The sequence below is a fragment of the Stegodyphus dumicola genome, chromosome 8, assembly GCF_044657685.1.
Source record: "Stegodyphus dumicola isolate Sdum_Otavi_A_Nest chromosome 8, ASM4465768v1".
NCBI lineage: Eukaryota > Metazoa > Arthropoda > Arachnida > Araneae > Eresidae > Stegodyphus > Stegodyphus dumicola.
In genome coordinates this window covers 154,675,612-154,700,479 of record NC_140775.1, presented here as the reverse complement: position 1 = coordinate 154,700,479, position 24,868 = coordinate 154,675,612, and the positions used below count along the sequence as shown (strand labels likewise).

Sequence of the window (24,868 nt, the reverse complement as noted above, 5' to 3'; positions counted from 1 at the left end):
TGTGGATTATTGTGATTTATTTTCCATCCTTTTAATACTGTTTCTCACTTAAAATCATCAAAGAAAGAACGTTACAATAAAATGTTTTCCAGTGCACTGAAATTATCGCAAAGCTTCCATTAAAGTATTTCCACTTCCAGCAGCTTATTATGGGCTTATTTTCCTTAAAACTGCAAACACGGTAATCTGCCAATTTTCCAGAATAATAGGGATTTTATCATTACGAGATCCCGCTTACACTTTTTGGCGAGTCTCACTCCTCAAGGTCAATGTCCTCTGCCGCCAGACTCAAAAATGAAACAAAGACTCAGAGAAGGGGTAGAGGAGAAAACAAAAATGAAAGAGTAAAAGAGAGAGAGATGAAAGTAGGTGAAAATCATCCAACCAGCTCTCCGCCGGTTCGTTCCACATGGATAAGCCGGAGAAGATCATGAACAAATACACATTTTTAATGAATGAAAATATTACCGCTTTTTAAAGCACGTTCGTTTTGTTGCATCCATTGCAACCGTATCGTTATGCTTTCGGGAAGATCGGAACAACTTTCGCTCGCAACGAGGTCAATGACCTTGGCGTTCTCTCTCTCTATCTCGCTCTCCCTTTTACGGAAGATACTTCCTATTAACCTTGAATATTTCGTATTTTAGCGACAGGTGATTTTCACCCTATTTTTAACTCGCAATGAAATTTTTTTTTTTTATGGATTTTTAAACGTTTTGTCAACAAATTAAAAAAAAATAATGATTATGTTTTTTGGGAGACGTGTTTTTTTTTTAGCGTATTGAGCATAAACGTTATTATTCCCGTTTATAGTAAATACCGAAAATACTGCATATACCAGAAGTTCTCAAACTTTTTTTTTTTGCTCCGTGTACTTTTTTCACCATTGCTAGAAGATCATCCTCCCCTTCCTTTCCAAAATTCTAAAAATAAATATATACACTTTTCTAAATTTTGATGATTTTTTTAACGTGTTTTATAAATTAAACAACAAAAAATGTAGAAAATGTTGATAAATGATATAAATTGTTACTGAGTAAACGCAGTTCTTCGTATTTGTAAACTAAAATTAAATATTTAATAGCTAACTAAAAGGCTAACCGCATTATTTTTGACTTTGAGGTAAAGGCAGAATCATTCTCGAATACTTTAATTTAGTTCTAAATTACAGTCATTTACTGCCATGTTTTGAAAATAGTAGTACTCATTTTATACCAGGCAATTTTTACACTTTCTTCAAAGAATGAATAGCAACGTTTTTCAGATATAATTATAAATAAATTAAAAAAAAATTTAAAAAAAAAAAAATCTGAAATGTTTCAGATTTTAAATTACGTCCAAAGGGGCGTTTTTTAACATTTTGTGTGTTACCTTTCTTTATTAAATATCATGTTCCTCGCACTTAAACCATAAGATCCAGTGCAACAGCAATATCGCAAAATAGTTTTAAAACGAGCATATCTTTAGAATTTCCGATACAGAGGCTCACGCGCTGGAGATAAAAATGTTTTTTCTGCACAACGTTGCCATTGCTCGCTTTGAAATCCTTGAGTTTGTTAATCAAAAATTCGTCAAAGTTTTAAAAAATAGGAAATCGATCATAAAACAAATTTCAAATTTCAAATTTGGTCTTCCACATGCTCATATTCGTTGGAGGATTACGTTATTCAAAATTCGATGACTCTATGTACCGTTGTTTTATCACAATACGAGAATATACATACATTTATGCAGATTTTTCATTATTTAATTTCTTCAAATATAATGCAGGACTCTAACATTTTTTGGCAACAGTTTGAAAAGTGAACCGACATTTATGAGTCCGACGCAAAATGCCAAAACGAAACTAATAGTCCTTCGGGATTCAAATCCCTTTGGACTAAAAAAAAAAAAAAAAGGCAATGAAAATTCACAAATTCATTTTGTGTAGTTACACAAAATATATATGAGTATGATGAATAAATATTATTAAAAGATATTTAAGGGTTATTTCTCATTGCTAATTATATCTGCTGAATCATTAATTATATTTGTGTTCATTTAAAAAGTTGTTTTAATAATTAAATTTATACTGGCGTGCTTTTGTTCCTTATACTCAAATTATTATAAATTACTCATTTAGAGTATTAATAAACTAACAGATAATAAATAAATAAAATTCAGAAATATAACTAAGAATATTTAATATTACAGCTATCGATATTTATCAAATATTAATTCGCATAATAAAAAATAATTACAACCAATTGGTTATTAGTAAAATATTTGGGCAAAATTTATTATACCATGTTAAAAGTTAGAAATAAATTTCCAAAAAACTTAGTTTTTAATACAATATTTCTTAATAATGATTGATTGATTAAATTTTTTTGTGCATAGTATACATATTTTTATTAATTTAATTTTTTAATTTTACTTAAAAATATAGAATTATATATATTACATTTTAATGTATTGAAATATGTTAAAAATTGCAGTGACCAGAAAAGTCTTTAAATTCTAGTTATGACTCATCTCATTTGTCTGATAGGAACATCAGAACAAGTCCACGAATTCATTGTGGTAAGCAGTGCAAGACTGCGCCTGTCGTCGGCAAGGGCCTTAAGCACCATGGAGATGACAGCACGACTTTCCTCAGCTCCGGTCCCCTCCCAATTTTGATGCAGAGCAACCAGGGGGGGGGAGGGGTTCGAAGGTCTTCCGAACTTCTTTCTCTACCACCAATCTCTCGGAAGGACTTTTGGCTAGCTACATATTTAGAGTGATCCCTTGCCGCATAGATACTATACCATTCATCTCTTCTCCGGGATTCGAACTTCGGCCTTTGAGTATGGCAGTATGCGTTGCTAAACACTATTCCGGCTAGGCGGCCTTTAAGATCTCTGCAGCATTATATTTCCCATGGCTTGCAAGAAATGTCACTAACCAGTAAAGATAGATTAAATTACTGCGCAAAAAACAAGCAATTATATATTTTTAGAAGTCCCCTTTGTATTTTCGGAATAAACAATTTAAAGGGAAAGCTAAAAGATTGGATTATTGCCAGTTTAATTCGTATTACAGGACCGTTCGACTGGAGAGGAATCTCTTCGTGGAGGACTTTTTAAGGGAAACTGATTCGCATATGCGCTTTACATGGGAGAAACCACGAAAACCTTACATGAAACCCTGGAAGCAAATGCAGGCTGCCAAATTTATTGATAAGCCTGAATTTAATTTGAATGCAAACGTGAATCTCTTCATTAAAGCTGAAATTAAAACGCGTTTATTTATTTAAAAAAATGAAATTTTTAATCCGGCTCTGAGCAGCATTACCTATAGAAAAATTCTCCTTCTTTAATCTACAGGTAATGTTTCTTCATTCCTGTTTCCATTTCATTTTGATAAAGAAGAAAGAATTTCAAACTTTAAAATATACAGCACGAAGACTGAGATCCCAGAATTGTCGGAACCGGTGATTCCTGATTTAGAGATTTTCCGGATTTTGGATCATTCGTTTAGATATATCTTAAGATGCTATGTAGAAATTATAAAATTAAATACATTTCTTTGTTAATATTGCTTTAAGAGCGAGATATTTTGCATTCATAAAGATTTTTTTCTAAATCACCACGACGCGAAATTAAATTGTGACTCGAAATCGAAATGGGGTATTTTAAGGATTTAAAACAATTCTATGACTGATGACAGAGGCAGTGTCATCCCAATAAAAGACTTCCATTATATTATCTCCATTTAATATTTTCTTCTCATATTCCATTAGCGAAAACATTTCGCTGTTTACTTGGCATACCCGAAAACCTTCATATTATAGCTCTCTTCATCATCATGAAACCTTCTAGCTGGCTATATTTATGCCAAGCATTTTTGAGAATATTTGCAGAGACGTCTTCTCATGCAGTGCCTCACACCTGAGATTTTACATTAAAATATTTCTAGAATTCTTGGATGGTCTTATATAGGTCTTATATCGATTATTAAAAAGATACTTTTATATCTCTTTCTCAGTGCTTGCAATTTTCCATTATCCATTGGCTGATTGAAGGTTTGGGAAAACAGTAGTTTATTATGACAAGGCACACTCAGGTTATCCGCCTAAGGAAAGGGATGCCTTCGTGGAGGACATTCGAAGGAAAGCTGGCTTGTATACGCGTTGCACATGGGGAAAACCACAAAAATGCCCATGAAACCTGCCCGTTCGTCTGGAATCGAACCCTAGTCAGAACTACCAGTATTTAGCGATTTTACCTTTCGGTCGATGGTGGGCTCAAATTAGAAAGGAAAAATGTCATTTGCTGTGTATATGAATTTTCCCGGAATCTAATACTTTCTCACTTCCCTAACAAAAGAAAGCTAGTATAAACAACATCCCACGCAAACAAATATGCCTTTTTGCTTCACTTATTGTTTAGTTCAGATAGAAAAATGCTCCCATCCCCTCAACCACTGAAGGGCCGAAAGTGTAAGTCGTGACTAATGTCAATACAACGTCAATCTTTGTACAGTCATTAGCCGCGGTGTGATTCTCTAGCCAGCAGTGTCTAAAAGTCATATACAGGGATCTCAGTTAGTTAGGAGAAAATCGCTTTTACGATATACTTGCCCCTTTTCTTTAATATTATATTCTCCAAAATTTGTAAGGGGAAAAAAAATTCTAGTGGCCTGGATATTAGATCATTCCAGATAACGGACCCCTGAATTTCAGACTTTGCGTTATAAATATTTATAATTTATTAAATTTATTATTTATTAATTCTACTAACTTAGTGGACTAATTAATTAATTAATCGATTTTCTAATTTAATATTTCTAATTTAATGGATTACCAAGAGCTAAATTGCTGACGAGTAAGTAACTCTGTAATTTAACTCTGGTAATTTAATTGGTAGTAATTTAACTGTTGATTGGTAGTAATTTAACTCTGGTTCGACTCGGCCATTTTACCATATGCAATATCAATACAAGCCAGTCTTCCTTAGAAAAGAATATTTTAACCAATGGTCAAAAATTTAATTATTGTACAGTAATATAAATTTTGAGGGATTCCACGATATATCCGTTGAAAACTATTCTGAAATCGCATAGCCATTTGAGCCGGATTCATACAGAAATATACCTTACTCAACGTTTGAATTATGGTCAGTTCACACATTCTTAGTCATATAGCTTTAAATCTGTAATTAGCATATTAGTTCAAACTGAAACAAAACAAAAATAAATTACCATAACACTAAGAGAAAAAGAATCTTATTTTACTTGATAAAATCAGTGTTAAAGGGGGGGGGGAAGTAACAATAAGTTTAAATTTTGATACCAATATTTTTTCATAATACAAATTTACGTAAAATGTTCCTAATTTGTTTAATTTGAATAAACAGTAAAAATTATGTACAAAGATATTACATTTGGTAACGTATCTCAGTGAAATACTTTTTGAAATAATATCGTCAACAGAATTTCCCCAAAATTTATTATCTCTGCTGAAATAACCAAATAAATGATTAGGTAATTTCAAGGAACGTTTTTAAAATAACATACTTTCAAAGCTATTATTGATCAAATATTATCTTATCCTTAATTTGAAATTTTTTCAGTACTTGAAACGAATATCTGATCTTCAGACTAAGGAAATTTTTAAAATCTGCGATAGGGATAAAACTTATGCTGCAAGTAAATGAGGGAAAAACAAATTTCAGGCGCATGAAAGCGCGGGAATTTATGTTTATATATATTTATAAAATGCAAAATAACTTAAAATAAATACGTTTAATATCCTTCCCACATTCAATACGGAACAAACCATGTGGAAACAAAAAGGAAGTACAGTGGCAAAAGTGCATGCCAGGTGGTAAACTGCACAGTGGCAAAACCATTGCTCCGAACGGAATATGGGATAGAACTTAAGCGTATTTTATTTTAATTTATTTTGCACTATTACTTTTAGCGCATAATTGGATTAGGTTTTTGAACTACTTTGCATTTATTCATGTATGTCTATAAATATATGAATTATAATATCACTGGTTTATAATGGTGTAGTTGACTGCCCAATGTATCGACTCTTGAATTTTGTATCCTTTTCAGAGAAAATAAAATTACAATTAAAGTTTTTTTATTCTAGAGATATTACACAGCATAGGAACTGACTGCACAGCTTTTTCAACTAGCTTAAGTTTTATAATTTTCGAGTTTTCTTAAATAACGCTACGTTTTATAAACAAATACATCGTAGAGACATTAGGTATTTTTTTTTTCTTTTTTTTTTTTTGGAAGCAGGAAAGATGAAAAATTAGCAACGCCTTCACCGGGAATCGAACCGCGGACCTCTGGAATACGCGCCCGGCGTGCAGACCACCACACCACGAAGGCATGCCAAGAAGGCAGGAGAAATACCTTATAACATTCATTAGTTAAATTAGAAGAGAAACATCCACCCGTGGCTGCTTTTTTTTCCCCTAACTTTAAATTCAATAGTTATTTGTGAATTTTAGATAAAAACAGCAAAATTAAATGCAGTGTTTCTGCATTTTATTAACTAAAAGCAAGTAAGAATATTATAATAAATTGAATTTTAATTTTTTTTGCTGCCCCTGTTTTTTTTTTTTTTTTTTTCTCCAGAAACAAATTTAAAGGAGGTGTAAAAGCAGATAAGGAACCTTTAACGATGATTAATCTGAAAACCTAAACACGTTTCTTTAATTATTATTTTTTTTTACATTTATTTAAAATTTTTGACGTATAATAAATAACATAATGAAATTTTTACACATAAAATGCCTATTTCAAAGAGTGCGGTTATGTTTCCAATAGTACTTTTTCTCCCTAAGTAGCTTAAGTAAAAATAGTTAGCGTTAAAATGTATTATACGAAAAATTAAAAACATTCTAGCGTCGAAAAGTAACCATTCAGAAATCTAGCTACATTGCTTTGAACAGCTTTATTTCGTTGCAGACAAAGCGGCGCATCTTATGAACTCTTATTTCCAACTTTAATTACAGACTAGAGATAGCTATTTACATACAGTTCAAATAGCCAATAATAATATAATATTTCATAAATACTCAAAGGATACTTCATTTACATAAATACTTCAATTTCATAAATACTCAAAGGATGTTAAATCCTTTGAGTATTTATGAACTTCAACAAAAAAACTTTTCATCAGTTTAATTTCCAATGTTAAATGCATACAAAGTAGACTTACCGGATGACAGAGATCGCTTTTGTCCTCTCTGGGATGGAGATTCAGCCTGTCTTTTCTTGCTATTCTCGATCATACTAAAAGTGGAAGCAGTTCTCTGGTAGGTAGAATGAGATTGTCGATAGATATTGGTCATTGGCGGTTGGCTGGATGAGGACATGCCACTACTGACGACTGCAGGAGATGAAGGACTGGCCATGCCGCTGGAATGACTCTCCAACCTCTCGTTGGATGGATAAGGTGGTAAGCTGGAAAACACAGAGTCCGCCGACGTGGTATCATATACCAGTGGTTGGGATTCTTCATACCCTTCCTTTCGATAGGGTGCCACATCAAAGAAGGCCATGTTAAAATCTCCTTGGGATCCATCGAACTGTAAAGCATTCTCTACAGTTGCAGTCAAATCAGAAGGAGTTACCACAGTGCTTGTTACTGGAGAACTGATGTCCAAATCCGAAAAGACATCCATTTCTAATTTATCAAATTCCACTTTGAATGAAGATGTATCCCAGTGCTTATACTGCAGCACTGCAGCAGTTAATCAAGCAGGCTAACAAGGTATTAACAAATAATAAATACGTATATCTTTAAAAGCACTAAATGAAAACTAGTTTCCTAACTAATTGGAAAGATAATGACTTAATATTCCTTCTCTAAGGCACAAAATAGTTCTGTTTTAAACTCAAATAATACCGATAATTTATGGCAATGGTAAGAGATCTCAGCACAACGATAGCAAATCACTTTTTTCGTCTCACATAGGTGGTGCAGGCAGAACTAGCATCTTGCAGGCTAAGTTACTGTCAGGATGCCATAGGGTCATTCGACAATGTCATAACGTTTCAATCGAGTCTTTGTGGATATTCTCAGTAGCACAACCTTATCGCTACAACTCGAAATAATGTTTGTTTTGGAATTTGGTTTACAAAATCCTTCGAGTTTTTAGAGGTAAAAAGTGATTATGTTTCGCACTTTGAATCAGAAGGCCCAAGGTACTTGAAATTATGACGGCTACAAGAAATACAGGGATCTGACATGATGAAGCGACGATACAGCGATTTCAGGAAGGAACAAACGGAACACAAAAATTCAGTTGCGCGCACAGATGCGAGAAAAGCCGAACCACGTTACGGAACTTCCTCCGCCGGGTAAGAAACGTTGTGAAGAAGACGTTTTCGCCTACTGTTTACGTTGCTCGGTCGTTGAACTAAACTGATGTTCCCGGTTTGTAAGGAAGAAGAGTTAGTCCGCTCGGCAAAAAAATCCCCGGTCTGTGGTTGGACAGGAAGCGAGGAGGATCCTGGAAGCTGAGTGGTCAGAAGTCGAAAGCGGGTACGCCTAAAAGTGCCGTAGCGGGACAGTCCCGTGACGGAAGTCACGTGATGCTAAGATGAGATGAATGGGGAATGAAGCAGGTAGACTGGAAGCTCCGGAGGCATCCATCGGTTCTCAGGCATTTTCGCATCACAGCCGAAGATAGAAAGGAATGTTATCTGGAATTCTTTTGGGGGCGAATCATTTTTGTTTCTTATCAATCTGATGAATGTCAATGTGAGAGAAATTTTTCTTGAACGATTAATTTGAATTTCGATTTCGCATATAGCATTCTTAAACTGAAACAGTTAATCGGAATTAAGGAATGTATTAATTGCTTTTAAACTACTTTAAAAGTATTAAAAAATAACTTTTAAGAGATTTAAGAGGTTCCGTTGCGCGGAATATTTAGAGGAGGAAATTAAGGTTTATATATTCTACAAACAAATCCTTCTTCTGTAGCCGTTATGCATATTAATAATGATTTAAAATGTTTATTAAATACATTAAGGGTGCAGATTTTTACATGAACTTTATTAAATAAATATGTTACATAATATTATAAAAGTTACTTATAAATTCTTTGTTATTAATAACTAGCGGAAGTACCCGATGCCAGTTAAGTTATATTGAGAGCTATGTATCTAACAACAGAGAGAACGATACCACTTTTTCTTCTATAATAAACATGCAAAAATATACGGTTCATAGTTATATATCTGATGCGATATGGAACCCACATAAAAAATTTCGATAGAAAAATAAACTAATTCTCTCTTATTATATCAGCAACAATGGCACGCAATTTTTAAATGATTTTCGTCTTTCTAATCAAATGGTCGTAAAAGCTCAAGTTCTACCCAATATTTCACATATATTCAATTTTAATCGATTAAATGTGGCAAAAAATTTATCATAACTGATCAGAAATCAATAACGCGAACAAACAAACACACACACAAACATGCATTTTTCTTTATATAGAGAGATTTTGTAAAACTTACAAATTTTTGATTAACAAACTCCACGATTTGAAAGCGAGCAGTAACAACACTTTTCCGAATTATTTATTTCCAACGCACGAGACTGTTGCCACTCAGAAAAATGAGTGCAAAAATTAGTGTTTTCAGAGTTTTTAATTAATATCTCGGCTGATTAAAGTAGTACGAAGATGGGAATAGTCATAATAGCTTCTCACGCATTTTTTTGGAATCGGGAATAATGTATTTAATGTTTGGAAATGCTATTTTTATTTCATTGTAAAACTTAAAAATTTTTTACTAACAAACTCTACGATTTGAAAGAGAACAATGGCAACACTTCTCGAAATAAAGCAGATTTTTTTATCTCCAGCGTGCAAGAGTGTTGCCTAGTTTTTTTTTTTTTTTTTTTTCTTTTTAAGTCCAAAGGGACTTAAAAAGTTCAGGGACCTTTTTTTTTTTAAGTCCAAAAAAAAAAAAAAAGGTCCCTGAAGGACAATTGTTTTCGTTTTGCTATTCTGTGTCGATTCACCACAAAAGGCGAATCACTTTTCAAACTGTTGCCACAAAGTATTATCGCCCTGTGTTATATTTAAAGAAATTAAATAATGAAAAATGTGCATAAATGCATGTATATTTCTCGCATTGTGATAAAACAACGGTACATAAAGCCATCGAATTTTGAATGACATATTCCTCCTACGAATATGGGCATGTGGAAGACCAAATTTGGAATTTGTTTTATTATAGATTTCCTATTTTGTAAAACTTTAACGAATTTTTGATTAACAAACTCAAGGATTTCACAGCGAGCAATGGCAACGTTGTACAGAAAAAAAAAAAAAAAAAAAAAAAAAAAAATTATCTCCAGCGCGTGAGTTTCTGTATCGGAAATTCTAAAGGTATGCTCATTTAGAAAAAAAAAAAAAAAAAAAAAAAAAAAAAAAAAACTTTTTTGCGATATTGCTGTTGAACTGAATTTTATGCTTTAAATGCTGAGAACGTGATAGTTAATAAATAAATGTAACACACAAAATGTTAAAAAAAAACGCCCCTTTGAACGTAATTTAAAATCTGAAACATTTCACAAACGCACAGACATTCTTCTTTATATATATAGATGATATTAATTGTTCATAGGCTTATCTCTAAATAGATCTTATTTTTAATACTAGTATGCAATATATCGTTTTAACTTTAAAGTAAAATAAAAAAATAAAACAAAGCCAAAAATTTTTAAGAAATACACATTTTTTTAATCATTCATTTATTTACTCAGATAAAGTCTTATGCTGCGTGAAATAACAATATTTTTCAGTACTAGAAATTTTTCGAAAAGTGTAGAAGATTAAAAATATTATGCTTGTAAAATGGCAAAAGCTCTCAGAACTGACGATTTACCATTCCAAACACGTAATTAATGTGTGGATTGTACAAAATAAAATACTGTAACTTAAAGTTACTTGAGAAATCAAAAAAGAGGTACAGAATAGGATATTTTTTTTTTCTAACATCTATTTTAAAAAAGTACATTTAGTCAAAAGAAAGGGGGGACAGTTTAATATCTCCTATTCTATTCGGCTGATTGATGAAATTCAACTTACGTTTTTCATGATGTTTCAAAACCGCGAGTTAAGATATATTAGACTTATATGTAGTGAAACGTATTTTGACGCAAAATCGGATTTCTTTTAAAATGACATGCCAATTTTTTTTTTTTTTTTTTTCCAAAACTCGATTTTACAGCTCAAATCATGCCTAAAAAACCAAATTTTGTAAAATATTGCATGAAATTTAATCAATCATTCGGAAACTTCTCTGCTAGACAGACAGCGAGTTATCGCTACCCCTTGAGCAACTCACAAAATATCAAGGAAGGTTTAAATAACCTTTTCATTTTATCCTCAGTTTGATCATAAAGGAACACCCTGTGCTACAAGCAAAATTTTCGCACCTGAGATGAGGGAATTTCTTACAGTGGAGTGTTCATATCAGCTTCTACTGGTTCTGTGGAATTTAAGATAATTTATTCAGTTTTTAGATCAGAGCTTTTTGCTGATAGGAGGGGCTTACAATACGCGTACTAAATTGAGAAAGAATTACATGATGTCTGGATTCTAACTGATAGTTGTGCTTCAGTTCAACACCTATTTAATTGGACGGCGATAGGAGACAAGACAAACCTGGAAATCTTAGATCTTTTTGTCCGGCTTTCTTCTGGACACTCTATCCATTTTCAGTGGATCCCATGTTGGGAATCGACGGAAATGAAAGGGCCAACTACCTGGCCGTAACTGCTGCCATGGAAGGGGAGAGTACTTGTGGGGCTCTCATATTTAGCGAAATCTCCTCTCTTTGGAAGATGGACTTAAACCAACTTGAAAAGATTCCTCCTAATCACCTGTGGTATTTTGGAAGAAGCCGAGGCGGGTCCTTTCAGCTGTCGTGTAGAAAATATCAGATGGCCTTCTCGCGCTTCATGAGTGATCATATTAGAGCACTCACTTTTCAGCAAGGACAGAAGATCTTCCCTGAGTGCCATTGGTGTAAGGCTGATATGGTCATCCCGGCCCATATTTCAGCTTGCTTGGATTTTCATAAAGACGAGGTCTTTCGGGATCCACTATTGTTTTTAGACTTTTTGGATTTTTGGAAATTGTCTAGCTTTGCTGAATAATCTGGGATTAGTAACAATGACAACAACAACAGTCTCCCAAAAGGGTTTGTTAAAGTTTTTTTCACGCTTTCTCTTAGCTCGCAGTTTACTTAGTCAGCGGTTGAAGTCACTTCTGCTAACCATTTGTTTTGCCATTTAATTTCATTATTAAGCATAATTTTCTTCACACTTATGCCATATACAGTTGAACAACAAAATCACTAAATTTTTATTTAATTTAACAAAATTTAGAAATCCCGACGCAGTGTTAAGTGTTGGAGTATATTATTATATATTTTTTCTTTCTTTTCTTAGATAAACATATTAGTGTTCAGTTTTCTTAGTAAGACAGCTAGCAAAAATATTTTTACCTTTTTATTATTAACGTTTTGTCTGTTTACTTATTAAATATCACAATGTTCGCAGTTATGCCACATAAAATTCAGTTCAACAGCAAAGTCACCAGATATTTAAAAACAGCACATCTTTAGAATTTTCCGATAGACAGTCTCGCTCTCTGGAGATAAAAATGTTTTATTCCGTACGATGTTGCCACTGCTCGCTTTCAGATCGTTGACTCTGTTAATTAAAAAAAATATTAAAGTTATACAAAATATGAAACAGATAATAAAAGAAATTTGAAAATTTTGAAATTAAAAATTCGGGCTTCCAAGTTCATATTTTCCGGCAGAGGACTTCGTTATTCAAAATTTGACGGCTGTAGTTACCACTGTTTTTTTACATTGCGGAAAACTTTCATACATTCATGCAGATTCTTCATTATTGAATTTCTTTCTTTCAATGCTATAATATTTGGTGACAACAATTTGAAAAGTGCTACACCGTTTATAACGATTCAAAGCAAAATCCCATTTTGAGACTAATAGCCTTTCTGGACTCACGTTCCTTTGGGCTAAAAACTCTAATTTTTAAAAATACAACTACTTTAAGATGACGGTAAAAATTTTATAAGTTGTTATTCAAAATTTAAAAAAAAAAAATATATATATATATAATATATATATTTGTTTATAAAAATTTAATTATTATCTATTAGTCCTAAGGGGCTCTGAACCTGAAGGCTATTGCTTTCGTTTTGCGATTTTGAGTTGGTTCACTATAAATATCCGTTTCACTTTTCAGACTGTTGCCACCAAATGTTAGAGTCCTGCATTATATTTTTGCAGAAATTAAATAATGAAAAATCTGCATAAATGTATGCATATTTCTCGCATTGTGATAAAACAACGGTGCATAGAAACATCGAATTTTGAAGAAGAGGCATCCAGACCTGGTTAGCTCGAGACTGCTTTATAAGGGCTAATCGCCCCAACCCCTAGAGTGCTATCCAAGAAGGACTAACCAAGGAGCCTTTTTTTTTTTTTTTTTTTCACAGTCTGGGTATAAACACGCAAAGTCAATGGTGGAAAGCAGCGCATCCACATAAGAAAATATAAAACATAGTTATACATCAACCTTTCCAGAGTGTTGACCAAGGAAAGCCAAACCGCTAAGGACAACCTACGATATCAAACCATGGACAACCATGGGACAGACTAGACAGTACCATATGGTCCCCGTGGAGCCTAAACACCATCGTATAAACGATGACTCTAGTCCTGTGAAGACTGATTATATACCCCCGTGGTCGAGAATATCTAAGTACAGTACCTAGCCAGTAGCTTCACCGGTTTTACCGCAACGACCCCCGGGGCTGTCCGTACGTACAGATTTTAAGCAAAAATATCGTTCAAGTGGATTCGAGAGCTGTAGAAATGGATATTTTCGTTGAAATATGATACTTGAAATTTTTCGCTATTATAATACTTCTTTTACTTAGTACAAAGAAATAGAAAAAGTAATCGCAGAATATTAAAATTTTGTATATGGGACTGCTATAACATATAGTTGTGCACTTCCCTTTTTCGTTGCAATCGGCCAGGTCGCACTAAACGTATATATATATATATATATATTCCTACTATCTGTGAGTTCAGTTTTTTTTTTTTATTTTTTTATTTTATTTTATTCTTACCTGTTGGTAAACTGTGCATTTTTTGTTTTGAAAGTGATTGAATTATGTTATTCTAATGTTCCGGATAATGTTTTTGTGTCTTTAGGTAATCTGCATACAACAGTTGTAGAATTTAAAAGTGGTGTTAAGCCTAACTAGGCCGCCATTTGTTTACATTTGAACTCTTAATAGAATAGTGAATTGAGTCAATTGCTGCACTAACTTCAGTGTCTATTTATCCAACGTGATCAAAAGTTAACTTTTAATTTTGTGCACCAAAAATTGTCTTCCTGTCCGAATTGCTTGTTTTTGTGTAGAAACTCTAATTTTAATTGTAAAAATTGTTTTTAACTGCTTTTAAATGTATTTAGTGTTTTGGGCTATTCTGTATTTTACAGTTTTAAAAGAAGATTGAGTTTTCACATATTTTTGCATTGCCACGAATTGAGAACTGAATTGATTGAATGACAAATATATCTGTGATGAAATTCGCGGAAATAAGTTTAAATGAAGTGCAGTACATGTACCACAAAGTATCACATCGGGCTTATGGAAGTGTGTACGTAATCCAATAAATCGCGGAACGTAATCCAATAAATAAATAAAAATAAACAGTAAAGGGAAAAATAAAATATGAAAGATTATTATAATTTGAATAAATTTACAAAAATAGTCTAAGGTGCGTCTCTCGGAAATAAACTCACGCAAATCTGGAGGCCAGTTAATATTAATATTTTTTTAAGTGCCAGTTTTAAGATCTTTCTTTCGCTGCCAAATTTGGAACACAGAAGCAGTGGCAGCTATACAAGGCGATACTTAGTTGGGCATAGAGTCTATTAAGTTGCCAATGTCCATCTGCGGTAGATAGTGCCAAAAATGAAGCAAATGATCAGCAAGATGGGGTGTATTTGTACATGGCTGAATTTGCCTGTCCAAAATGTTTCAAACATGTTCGATAGGCGACAGGTCTAGAGTCGAAGACATTATTGAGATAACTGTGTTGTATGTGGCCGAGCGTTATCCTGTTGGAACACAAAACCTGGATGGCCTGCTAGAATAGGCTGTAGGATCCCCTGCAACATATCATCAGCGTACCTGGTCCCAGCTGATCTCTCCTCATACTGTCACATGTGCCACTCGGTAAGAAATGGACCATTGAACCGTTCACCTCTCTGTCTCCAGACACATATCCGGCGGTCATCAGCATTGAGAGAAAAGCATGATTCATCGCTGAAGATCAAATTTCTCCAACCAAACACCATCTAACTTGAGCGAGAGCACCATAATGCAAGACGACACTGCTTATGGTCAGTGACAAGCGTTGTAATGGATGTCGAGATCTGAGTCTAGCGTCACTTAGGATTCTGCGAAGAGAAACCTTGGATATTCCGGGATCCCTGTGAGTTGGCAAATGGAGTTGAATGGTTATAGCGAATTAAAACTGAAAAAGAATGATTAATAAAAAGGAAGAAGGAAAAGAGGTGCTGTTTTATTCAGATCATCAATATTGGCATAATTCCGGTGACGATTACCAGAATGTGGACGTAATCCGTAAAATGGAAAAGTCGCCAAAAGCCGCATACTACATCTGCACCGATATCTGCGTAATTATAAATTTATATCTATCCGACGATTGATTATTTGAAGTGTTTTTGTTATCAGTTGCATCTTTTTTCAGAAATGAGCTTTTAGAAAATCACCATTCACTTTCGCCGAATTTTTGCTTTTTTCGAAATATTAGCTAAAAGGTGATAGAGATTGAACTTAAATTATATTTTAACGATTCTGTATTGTTCGTTCTAAAGAGTAAACGAATACATCACCATCTAACAGTTTTATCAAGGACTGATAACGGGAATGGCAACGTGAACCTAAGACGGGTGTCATGAGAGCAACGTTCTGATATAAACGTCCTGGCTGTGAAATCCATCAGGTGGTTTTTCGAAATCTTATGTAGACTTTTCTCTTGTTTTTGAAGGTCAAATGTGCAAAATTTCATCAAGATCGGAATAAATTTTGGATGTAGATTTGTATGACGTACACACAAAAATCCTCTTTTTATATATACTTCTTTATACTATCTTTTTTATGTACGTACACATCTCTACTATCTATCTTTGAATGAGCATGTAGTTGGCCAAAACAAAAAACAGTCTCAAAGAATCCGATACCTGTCTATGTTCAGATTGAAACGATGATGAGCTTTTGGAACTGACTTCAATTTCACAAATAAATACTATGAGACAGAATTTTCAAATTTATTGAATAGGAAAGAAGGATCCTGATTGCTCCCGGTATCTATTATTACTACAGACAAACGAGTATCATTATAACAATATATAAATTATTACTTATAATTAGAAGTTAATTACACTAAGTATACTCTCCTTTATAGAATATGCAAAAATTTATAATTGCTCGTACATATTTAGCTATCGTTTTCTGCGCCCAAAATTCGTTTTCAGATGGCCATTAAATTTTTGTGAGTGTTCTTGTTTAAGGTTTCACCATTCACATTTATCTGTTACTAATATTTATGTACCTAATAATATTTCTATTACAAAATAATAGCCGGGGGGGGGTAGTTGTACTCCCTCAAAGTTGGAGAGATTGGATTTCCGGAACCAACCACTTTATGGGAGGAGACCCGGGGCTCTATCTGAATCTTCTGAAAGAGGGTGCAGCTATCGGGACAGTGACGAGCACCACATAGCCTCTCCTGTCCCTATCCGACATAAGCCTTTCCCGTGGCCCCCGTCGGTAACCAGGTTCGCCTGGGCTCAATATGTCGGATACCATCCATGGGGGTCGACTGGGTTGGAATTTCCGGAACTGACCATTTTATGAGGGAAGACCCGGGGTTCTGTCCAGTAAAATGGCTAGACCATTATCTAGACAGCCTCGATTTCTGGGTTAAATAAACAGTCTTCACAGAACTAGAGCCACCGTTTATTCGCTGGTAGGTTCAGGCTTGAGAGGGTTCAGGCTTGGTACTGTCTTGTCTGTCCCTTGGTTGTAGGGACGTTACACGGTTGATGTCGAAGGTTATCCGAAGTGAGATGTATTCCCTTCAATTAGTACAGAGGGACAGCCATGTCAACCTTGTGACTTTGTTTATTTTGGGTGGATGTTAGCCGTCTACCACAGTACTTTGAATTTCATATGCATGCAAGTGAAACATTTAAAATCCCTCTGGATTGACCGGGAGCTAAGCGTCTCCTCGGAACGCGTCTGGAGGTTGGGGCATTAACAAACCGTGTTAAGGCAGCCTTGAGCTTGTTAGATCTGAGAGCCCTCTCTTCTGGTGTTCTGTTACTAAATAAGGAAGAATTTTTATATATGTCCTTGTATTGCGGGGAAACGACGACACATACAGCTACTAAATTTTGCAGATATCTAGTTCTTGTTAAATATGAACGTGGCCAGGTACATAACTTCAGTGTTGGATTATAGAAATAAATTTACTGTATCCTGGATTTATGAATAAATGTGCTTAGGTTTCAGTGGTATATCTGGCAACAATAACATTCTTTTCGGAGAAGTTTTGCAGAACAAGATACAGTTTTGGATAAAAGATTAATGTGATCTCACCGTGATAATAAATACGTCTGAACCTAGGCCTATAATATAGACTTCAAATGTAACAGTCTTTCACCCGAGCATGTATACCTCGAAGACGGAATTTTGTATTTCGAATGTGTTTTTCACTTATTTCATATTTTGTACGAATTTAATTAATTCTTAATTAATAAGTTAGATTTAAAGCTGTGTACTGCCACTCTGCGAAAAGCAAGATATTTATATTATAAATTTAATCAGAAAACTCGGCGATTTAAAAGAGATGTGTTGCCCACAAAGCGTGAAACATATTTTCTTTCAAGTTTAAGTAAAAACTCATTGTTCTATAAACAAAAATGTGTCGCCACGTATATAGGCGTAAATATAGGGCGTGCTTGGGTGAATCATTGTGTTCTGAATCAATGATTCACTTTTAACGTAACAGGTATTATAACGGAATTTTAAGTTTGGTTCTTTCCTTAAATTAGAAGAGAAAAACGCAATATATTTATATTTTTTATTTTAAAGAGTTAGTTTGTTATAATATAAGCGATTCTTGTTAATTCTTTAATGATTATTTTCGTGAATATCAGAGGGGGAACTTTTTTCTAAATAAGTAGGTAAATTATTGATTAAAAACGGCATAGCAGCTCACTGCATCTTTTTTGCTAAGTTATTTATTTTATAAAATCCATTTCTTGAATATGCATTGGATGCATAACCCAATGCTTATTCAAGAAATTCAAAAACTTAAGCCTATTGGTGCAATGTAATCAAGGAATATTTTTTGATAGTATTGTGCTCTCGAATTTGAGGTTTACGACTACACAGAACAGGTTTAAAATAAAGAAATAAACGATTAATAAGTTACAAAACATATGTCAAATGAGACTGGTCCATTACGTGTTGAGATACAACAACCCAAAAACAACAACACTCTCTTCTCATGGCACTTTCCGACCATGAATACAAATCTAAATTGGTCATTCGAACATTGCTTATGCAAATTTTCAATGAAAAAACAAGATTTGTATTGTTATGCCAATCTTTGAAATTGTACACGAGACTGTACACTTTAGGCATAATATATTTTTCAGTGCTACGAGTGTTTCAGTTCAACCTGATTATTAAATTAGGCTACATTTTTCAAAATCTCGTATTTTCATTTATCCGAGAGACAAAGCGCATTGCAAATGCGCAAAATAATCCACAATGCACTTTATTATTACCATATTTATATGGTTTTAAATTAATTAAGCAATTAGCTGATTATTTGGCTTTAATCTTCACTTCTATTTCCGTTGGCACTCACCAGGGTGCAAATTAGTTAATGTATTTCAGTGCTGAGTTCTTAAATTCGAAAGAAAGCCATTGCCAGCTTTTGTCGACTGGTCTCTTTATTACTCTTATCTGCGAATGAATTTATTAATTGGATCCAGCTTCACTAACCGTAATTGCTTCACTCAAGTACTGAGACCTGAGCCAAAGCTTATTTAAGGAGGGTGTTAGTTTGTGTTTAATATTTTACTTTTACTGGAACTTTGATTCTACATTTTCCCGTAAACAGCGAAGATTTGACTGCCTGTTATCATTATCAGTTTTGTATAACCATAAAGCAGGAAGGATGAGTCGATATGTCTTGTGTCTGTCTTTGCGGTTCTTAGACTTGGTAATTAAAGTATTGTGGAACTGTATGCATTTTAATTTTAGTAATGCGTTGTTGAGTGTAATTTATTCACATCATAATGTAATTTAATTATATAGCGACGTAATCACGTTATTGCATAGTATTCACTATTTTTGATTTCTCTTAACAACAGTGAGTTTGTAATATACCATCCTCTGATACAGTGGATCTATTGCATATTTCGATTATGTTACAGTCATCGAAAAGATATTGTTGAGATCCAGGTTAAAACTGTAAAACCACTATAATTTAGATATGAACTTCACAAATGTGCCGTTCTTCCTCGTTTTATGTCCTTAGGCTTGTTTAACAGGTCATCGCATGAGGTTTGGTTCCATACATATCGGGGATGTGGTGGATGAAGTTGAAGATCCGGTACTATTGGTGGCCCCTTTGAGGTTGCTGCCCTCGTCAAATGACAGGCCGTTGCGTAAATTGAAAGCACCAAGCCACATTTTGGGATCTTCTAGAACTTTTTCATTTTCAGAAGGCACAAAATTAAGTGCAGACTTCGAAAGCCGTGAGTACGTGATGACCTTCAATAAATTTTTCATTTTTAATACATTTTTTAAGATTTTTATTTTTTTTTATTCCGTCTTGAAAATCCTATTGAATCATTTCTTTGAAATATTACAAAATTGTATACCCATTTAGATTAAGGGTCGGCAACCTTTTTTACTCGGAGGGCATTTTTCAGAAATACGAGAGTTCGATAGATGCCGTGGCGAAGCTACATCAATATGAAATATGTAATAATAATAAATTTATAAGTACATCAAAATAGAGTTGATTTACATAATTTATTTGTAGTAGCTACAATGTTCTAACAATCTGTTTCGCTATTGCGAAGACTTTATGGGAAAATGTTGCTATAGGACGTCGTGCATAAATGTCTCTAGCCAATCAAGAAAAATGCAAATTTTCGTTTTTGTGCAATGAAATGAATTGTTGATACATTACAATCAGCTGAAATGAAATTACTTTCTTAGTATTCACCATTGCAAAAACAATGTTTTTTTTTTTTTTTTTTTTTTTTTTTTTTTTCATCTTTTAATCTGAAGAAGAAATGTGAACGAAATACAAATTCATGAAATGAAAAGTTTATGTATGTATGTGTTTATTAATGTGGGGGATAAAAAACTGGCAATTGTTCTTTGATGTCGGGAAGCTGACATATAGATAAGGCCCCCCCCCCTAATTAAATTCCGAGCACTTGGTACACTACCCGACAACACATTGCCTTGTGGAAGATAAAAGAATCTTAATTCGAACAATGGCAGCACGTTACTTTTAAATCGCTGAGTTTGTTGATTAAATTCGAAATACATATTGCGTACTGATTTTATATCATTAAGTTTTCTGATTAAATTTTAAACATAAATATTATACGCTTTGCTGACTGGCAGCACAAAGTTATTATATCACCGAGTTTTTAATCAAAAGTTTATTAAATTCTCAAAAAATGCGAAATAAATCAAAACAAATTCTAAATTCACACGAATGAAGGACTATGTATGTCCAAAATTTGGTGGCTCTTGATGCCGCTGTTTTTTCACTATGTAATTAAATTCAAAAGGCAAATATATTGTGTTTTGCCGAGTTGCAAACCAATTCTTTTACCTCTGAATTTTCTGATTAAATTTAAGCTGAGTGGCAACACATAGCCATTATATGGCTGAGTGTTTAGTCAAAATTTCAGTAAATTTGCTCAAAATAGGATATAAATAAAAAATAAATTCGAAATTCAAAATTCGGGCTTCGAGGTGCACATGAATATGTGGAGGACTAGCGTTTCAAAATTTGGTAACTCTAGGTTCCCTTGGGGTAGGGGAGGGTCTGCCAGCGTGAAGCATACATACGTATAGATTATCCATTATTTAATAACAGAGATAGAAGTTAATTTCACTTAACAGGGTGCAAACAGTTATTTTTATGAATAGTACAATCACTATTGAACAACGTAAACCGGCTAATTCAAAATTAGCAGAAAAGACAAAAATCCAGTAATTCGAAAAGTATAGATAATCTCACGATATAGGTTTTATAGAAATGTAGAGAAAGGTATGGGATTCTTTTTTTAAATAATGAAAATATTTATTGCCAGAATTGTTACATTTTTGCTCAACTGGTGATGCTGTAGCAGTTCCGGAGAAGTGGCATCGTACGGTATTGCGTGGCGATAACGCAAGATTATCCTAAAAGAGGTAACTTTACAAAATCTAACACGTACACGTACATGAACTGAACTTAATCGATTTCAAGAAACTTCATAAATTTTTAAATTCGTTTTTCAACAGAAAGAAAGCAACGCAGAGTGTCTGTCAAACGTTCTGTGGATAATGAGGCTCACCTTTTGCTTAACAGAAATGTAAATACTCACAACTGTGGCGTTTGGGTGAGAGAAAATTCACATGCGATTTGAAACCCATTTGCTTCAGCCACAGATGCCAACCTGGTCCAGATTCACTGCATCGTTCTAGTAGACTCCTTTTCCTTTGAGAACACTTTTTCTTTCCAATTATGGACACTTGCCTATGCCGGCATTGGCTTTATTCCATGTATTCTCCGGAATTCGAACCCAGGCCCTTCGGTATTGCAGTCAGTCTCTCCTAACCACTATACCGTCTGGGCGGTTTCTTTGAGAACATCCACAATGGAACATTTCCGACCCAGTCAAGCGTTATGCATTGCATCTAAGTGACAGCAACGTTCAATTCTAGCAACAGAGACATAAATATCATACACTTGTAGAGACATTAGGTATTTTTTGGAAGCAGGCAAGATGAAAAATATGCAACGCCTTCCCCGGGAATCAAATCGCAGACCTCTCAATTACGCGCTGAGCGTGCAGACCACTACACGACGAAGGTTCGCTAAGAAGGTGGTAGAAATACTTTATACACTTCATTGTTTAATATTTATACAAAGGCTTCATTATTTAACATTTATGCAGAATGGAGCGCCTTGTCACAAGTCCTGGCCAGCTCCTGCGGTGATTTACATTTGACGATGACTCAGTCGCCATTTTCCGCAAGAACTTCCAGACCTTACACCTTATAACTCTTGGTTATAAGCTTAGTGCTTGAAGTCACAGGTGTACAAGGATCGGCCGAAGTTAAATGGCAATACTGAAAGAAGTTATTCCTCATCATATGGTAAGCATTTAACCCTTTTTCATGCTGTACACAGTATTGTGCTACGTCTAACAGCAATTCTCATGAATGCCTGCGGTCACATTGAACATTTGTAAATTTAGCTGCGTTGCGCAAGTACTATGCAAGCTACTGAAGCAACTGAAAACGATGAAAATTTTAACTACTTTGGCAGTAAAAATATGTGATTGTTAAAAAAATTCCGATATCTTTCTATGAGAACTGCATCTTGCTGCTGTCTGGGCTTTTCGAATTATTTAATTTTGACTTTTCTGATAATTTTGAATCACCCAATATTCTCCGATTTGTATGCTTGATCTCAAGAATTTGCTCATATATCTTTATCAAATAAGTCACAAAGATCACAATTTAACACAAACACACTAAAAGTGCTTCCATGGAGATGTTGACTTTCATCGCTTGTTCATGGAAAACAACAAGTCATCACAAAAATGGAGGTAAGAAGTGGATAAGTGTGATACGCTGTAACTATGTATGTGGATTAAGTTTTAGTAGAAAAGACTTTGAAAATACTAAGAGATTTTTGATTTCCCATTGTGAAGAGTTAAGTGATAGCCGTCATGTTTACGCGACGATCAATAGCGAGTTTAATAGTTTGATCAAGACAAATTCATTGATGAAAAACAAAGAGCCTTTCAGAAATGAAATAAATTTGGTACTGTTGTAGAAAATAATTCGCACTGCTGAAGAGTTGAAAACACAAATTATTCAACAATTTTCCAAGACATGGCTCCAAAGTCTTGGAAAATTATTCATGTTCGCCTTATGGTTTACAGTGTACTGAACAGCTATAAGGAAAAGAAAACAGAAGAGTGTTCGACCTACTTTAAATAATACTTTAGTCAAAAAAGGGGAGAGGGGAGAAATGACGTCATAAATTTAATTTTGTTAGCGTCGTGAAAAAATTTGAAAGTAAAATATTTTTATGCTTCAGTTGACATCATTTAAATTTTAATTATCATTTTAATTAAAGAGAACTATAAAAGTAGCTGATTTGAAATAGACTGATGAATTGCAATGTTTTTTATTATGTATTAACGTGTATATTAATATGTTTTGATTTCACACGGCATTTCGCGGGAATTAATTAATCGACTTAACAGAAGTTTACCCTGTAAATAGTTGTCGTATTGATGCTCCAACCCTCATAATTTAGCTGTATGAAATAATAATAATGAAAAAAAATTGATAACATGTATACGTGAAAAAATTTGTTTTACTAAATACTAAAGTTATTTTGGAAGAGAGTTTCACAACATTTAAGAAATAATTAAGAGAGCCGAGTGCGAAAGAATTTCAAAAGCTGTGGTCTAGCTGACGAATAACCAATGAAATCAAGGCTAGACTTTATGATGCATGAGGATTACTAAATCTCGATAGTAATTTCCTATGGTAATCTCTATTTCTGTACAAAATACGAATGAGTACATCAAATCTGATATTCTTCATTTAGAGGAAGTACTATATGTCCAAAAATGTTCCAGTCACTGATCTGTCTTCAAACCAACGGTAAAAAGGACTTTTTTTTAAGCCCCATACATTGCCCGCGATTTTACTTCCGGTAAAATATTATCGAATTCCATCTTCCCCATGATTAAACGATAAAGGAAGGGGGGGAAGATGAAAGGGGAAATAAGAAATTCGAAAGGGGTGCTGTAGAGGGGATTCTTAACCTAGTTCCCAACCAACCCTCTCTCACCTGCAGCTTGACAGATGTCGAATGCAGCGCGATGCTTTCCACAAGAAAGGGGGGGGGAATAAAAAGAAAGGCATATGCACCAGCATATTTCACCATGGGTGCCGCAGGAAGTGGAGTTGTTGCGTACAGTGTGGCACAATCGCTGTGTCGAGTCGATAAGAAAGTGTTAGCTGAAGACTGCTTTCTGCGCATGCACACGGTTGTGAATTCGTTTCTACGAGATAACTAAATGAATCATGGCAGTTGTTTTAGTACGCATGAGACAATATGAGAGATCTAACATGTATTCAATGATGTATTTAAGGCTTTGTACCCTTAGAGATTCAAAAAGTACGCGTTACTTCTGAAGAAAAGAATTTATAAACTTAGTCTTTATATTTTTTGTTATTTTTAGGTCACCTTATGTAACGATAAGCTTACCCGAACATCTAGCATCTACGCAGCCCGGTAAATTTTGCTATTCCACAAGCATTAGAACTTTTATTCAATACAAAAGCAGCCGTCCAAATTGTCAGTTTTCAGAAGTATTGTCGTTCGATGCTATTAATTTATCTTTCACAACAAAATATTTCATTGATTAACTAAT

At 34.0% G+C, this 24,868-nt stretch overlaps 1 protein-coding gene across 1 annotated transcript in view; it reads right to left on the bottom strand.

Moving 5' to 3' along the window:
- Positions 1-8,400, bottom strand: part of LOC118183870 (ecdysone-induced protein 78C-like) — a 184,343-nt gene extending 175,943 nt beyond the window's left edge. Inside the window, exon 1 of the mRNA XM_085822617.1 lies at positions 7,205-8,400. Coding sequence (XP_085678743.1) covers positions 7,205-7,670 — 466 coding nt within the window. The 5' untranslated portion in view covers positions 7,671-8,400. The remainder of the gene's footprint in view (positions 1-7,204) is intronic.
- Positions 8,401-24,868: the final 16,468 nt, after the last annotated feature.